The sequence below is a fragment of the Empidonax traillii genome, unplaced genomic scaffold (genome assembly GCF_003031625.1).
Source record: "Empidonax traillii isolate 1590-97213 ecotype Southwest subspecies unplaced genomic scaffold, ASM303162v1 scaffold2490:size23187, whole genome shotgun sequence".
NCBI classification, from domain to species: Eukaryota; Metazoa; Chordata; class Aves; order Passeriformes; family Tyrannidae; genus Empidonax; species Empidonax traillii.
Genome location: NW_020957683.1, coordinates 6,633 through 10,412, shown reverse-complemented (window position 1 = coordinate 10,412; position 3,780 = coordinate 6,633). Strand labels below are relative to the sequence as shown.

At 52.3% G+C, this 3,780-nt stretch overlaps 1 protein-coding gene across 1 annotated transcript in view; it reads right to left on the bottom strand.

Moving 5' to 3' along the window:
• Nucleotides 1–439: 439 nt before the first annotated feature.
• Nucleotides 440–3,780, bottom strand: part of OTOF (otoferlin) — a 9,007-nt gene continuing 5,666 nt past the window's right edge. The window contains exon 5 of the mRNA XM_027909882.1: nt 440–493. Within this exon, the coding sequence (XP_027765683.1) occupies nt 455–493 (39 nt within the window). The 3' untranslated portion in view covers nt 440–454. The remainder of the gene's footprint in view (nt 494–3,780) is intronic.

Genomic DNA, 3,780 nt, shown 5'->3' with positions numbered 1-3,780 from the left:
AAAAAAGAATAAAAAATAAAATAAAATAAAATTAAAGAAACAAAACCAAACCAAACTAAGGTAAAATAAAACCAAAAATAAACCAAAACAAAATAAAACACGAAATGAAATGAAATCAAATGAAATGAAATCAAATGAAGAAAATAAAAACAAAATAAAAAAATAAAATCAAAAATAAAATAAAACAAAAATAAAATATAACAAAACAAAATAAAGTAAAACAAACCAAAGCCAAATAAACTAAAATAAACCAAATCAAATCCCGTGAGCCAGAGCAGGGTGCCGGGTGCAGGTGCTGGGGACGTTCCAGGTGGATTCTCCAGTTGGGAATTGCCGTGTCCATGCTGGGAGCAGTTCAGGCCTGGGGGAGGCGATTCCTTCTCCACGTTCTGAGGGATGCAGAGCCAGCAGCGCTTCCCAAAATCCCAGCCCCGGAGCCTGCAGGTGTCCCAGCTCAGCTGAAAGGCTTCACCAGCTTCATGGCAGCGTAGTTCTGGCAGGGAGAACAGGGAGGAGTGATGGGAATGGGACATGGATTCCTCCAGGGCACAGGGATGGCCCTGCCCCAATCCCAGCCCACGGGGACAAGCAGGAAAAATCCCATTCCCACTTACGAGGAGGGGGAAAAACCCCTCCCAAAGCAGCTTTTCCTGCCTCCAGGAGCAGCTCCCGGTCAGAAATGGTCCCTTCCAACCCCAACCATCCCGGGATCCAACAGACCCCAACACCAGCAGTCGCTCCTGGATTTTGGCCTCTCCTCCCAGCAGTCCTTGAGATGAATTTCCAGCTCCTCAAACCCTGGGAAGGGCTTTGGCACCTCCCCAGCAGCACCATTCCGGTGCCCAGGGGTTCTTCCAGCGGGGCAGGAGGCACTTCCAGCCATCTGTGCCTCCTCCTCTCCCCTGGATCCCGCTGCTCCTTCCCCTCCAGCGCTTCCCAAAACCCCCCAGGCTGGATTCACCACTGGATTCACCACCCAAACCCTGACCCTGCATCCTGACAGCTCCTTCTTCCCACCACACTCCCCCAGAACCAGTGACCTCGCCCACTCTTCCCGCTGAGTTGGACCCTTTGGAAAAGGTCCTTGAGCATCCCCAGGACTTTTTCTGGAGAGCAGAGCTTTGCACAGGCCTGGAATCACTCCAGAGGAGGGCTCTCCAGCCCTGTCCCATCCTCATTAACTCCAAGTCCAAACCCAGCCTGCAGCTCCCTGGAACGTCTCCAGAGGCTCTGCCAAAGGCAGGGAAGCCAAACCTGCTCCGGATTTTTTTCCCTGCCACTTCAGCACCGTCCCCGTGTTCACCACGGACACGGCCCCAGGTGCCACATCCACAGGATTTCTGGACACTTCCAGGGCTGGGCACTCCAAACCTCCCTGGGCAGCCCCTCCCAACCCTTTCCAGGGGGAATTTTCCATAATATCCCACCTGCCCCTCCCCTGGCACAGCTGGAGGCCGTTCCCTCTCCTCCTGTCCCTGTTCCCTGGGAGCAGAGCCCGACCCCCCCCGGCTCCCCCCTCCTGTCAGGGATTGCAGAGCCAGAAGGTCCCCCCTGAGGCTCCAGCCCCTCCATGTCCTTCTTGTGAGGGGTCCAAAACCAACCCCAGAATTCCAGGGGCCTCAGCAGTGCCTGGCACAGGGAGAAGTTCAGGGCTGACGTGGAAAATGGGGTGTCACAGGGGCATTTCAGCCTTTTTTCCATGGAATTCCTTCCTTAAGAGAGGACACAGCAGTGCCATGGTCAGGAATAAGCTGTGCTCACCCCCCTCATCAAACCACAGTGACACACAGCCCCAAATGCACATTTAGGACATTTGGGAAGAGCCACAGCTAAAGCAGCTCTGATCCCACCCCCACCACGACCTGCACAGTTTGGAATCCTCTCCTCCCATTCCATACCTGGCACAGGATGTTCCACCACTCCTAAAAAAAAAACCCAAACTGGAAACAAATCCCAGGGCGAGATTTGGGGAGAAAAGACACAAAAACCCCTAAAAACCAACCAACCAATGCCTGAGCAGAAGCATCCCCATGAATTACAACATGGAGCAGCTTCTCCGGCGCTTTTCCAACCAGGATTTCTAATAATGCCATAAATCCAGTCGGGGCACTTTCCCAGAAGTCATTAAAAAGCCCCCAGTGACAAATAACCTCAGAATTAATGATCCATCATCTGTCCCTCCAAGTCCAGCCTCCCAAACGCTCCTGGTGTTCGGGATTGGACCGGTTGTGTCCTGGAAAGGAGGAGTTCTGTGCCCAGGGCTCAATTTGGGATCGGCAGGTGTGGAAAGCCGAGCAGGATCATCACTCAGGGAGCGGGAATTGGGATCAGTGGCCACGGGAGCAGCACAGGGATCACTGAACAACTTCCCGGGGTTCCTGAGTGCAGTCACATCCAGCTGGGAGCACAGCTGGATTTTGCTGTGGGGGGAGCCACTCAAACCTTCCCAATAATCATCATTTTGGGGAGATGCTTCAGCGTATTCCCAAAATCTTACATCACAGCCAGGTTGGACAGGACTTGGAGCAGCCTGGGATGGTGGGAGGTGTTACTGGTGGGATTTATGGTCCCCTCCAACCCAAACCATTCCACGATTCCATGACACTCCACTTCCAGCCCAAGGTGTTCACCCAGCCATTCCCACAGCAGGAGGGAGAGCTCCACTCAGCCATGGAAACATTGGAATTGGTGGGATTTAATGTCCCCCGCCCCAACCCAAACCAGTCTGGGATTCTGGAGTTCTGTCAGCTCCATTTCCATCCTCTGCTCCTGCCCAGCAGGGATCAGTTATGGATTCGCTGTGGGGTTGTTTGGAAAAGTCCAGTGACTTTGCTGGAATTTTCATCCAGCATTTCCATGGGTGAGTGGAGCTCTCCCATCTGCCTTGGGTGAACGTCTTGGGCTGGATGGGAGGTCAGAAGAAGGAGGATCATGGAATCATGGAATGGTTTGGGTTGGAAGGGACCTTTAATCTCACCCAGGGACACCTCCCGCTATCCCAGGCTGCTCCAAGCCCCGTTCAACCTGGCCTGGGGCACTTCCAGGGATGCAGGGGCAGCCACAGCTGCTCTGGGCAAACAATATCCTGTAGGAAGACATTCCATCCCCATCCTGGGACATCTCCAGCAGCAACAACTCCACCACAACCTTTGGCTCGTTATTCCAATGGTTAATTATCCTTCATCTCATAAATTAGCCCCCAATTCCCACTGGAGCAGCTCCTCCAGCTCCAACCCCCAGGTACTGGATCTCATTATGGTTTTCTTCTTGTTTAAGGAGGCTCCTGATGTCAAGTGAAATCTTAGGGACAATCCAAGGAAATCCTACAGGAAATCTCCAGGGAATGCTGCTCCAGGTTTGTACAGACCTTGATCCCAACCAGTCTCCAAGAAACCTAAAGCAGAGCAGTCACCTGGCACTGAGGGTGGGTGGAAGAGCCCAGGAATAAATTCAGAACCCCAAAATATCAGCTTTTCAATATTTTCCCCCATTTTTGTAAAACTGGACCATTTTGGGGATGGAAATGTGCAATTCCAGGCAGTTTTCCACCCAAAACCAATCGGGTTTTTGATTGGAATTGGCTCTTCCCCGCTAAACTGAGATCTTCTGGAAGCAGTGGGGTTAAGGACCATTCCTTATGGATGTGGGCCTTGATTTCCCATCCTACTTCCAGCATTCCATGAATCCTGATAAACCTCATCTTCATCCCTGAGCCCTTCCAGGCCCTTTCCCACTTCTCCACGTCTCCCCCTGCTCCTTAAGAGACCCCAGATCCCTCCA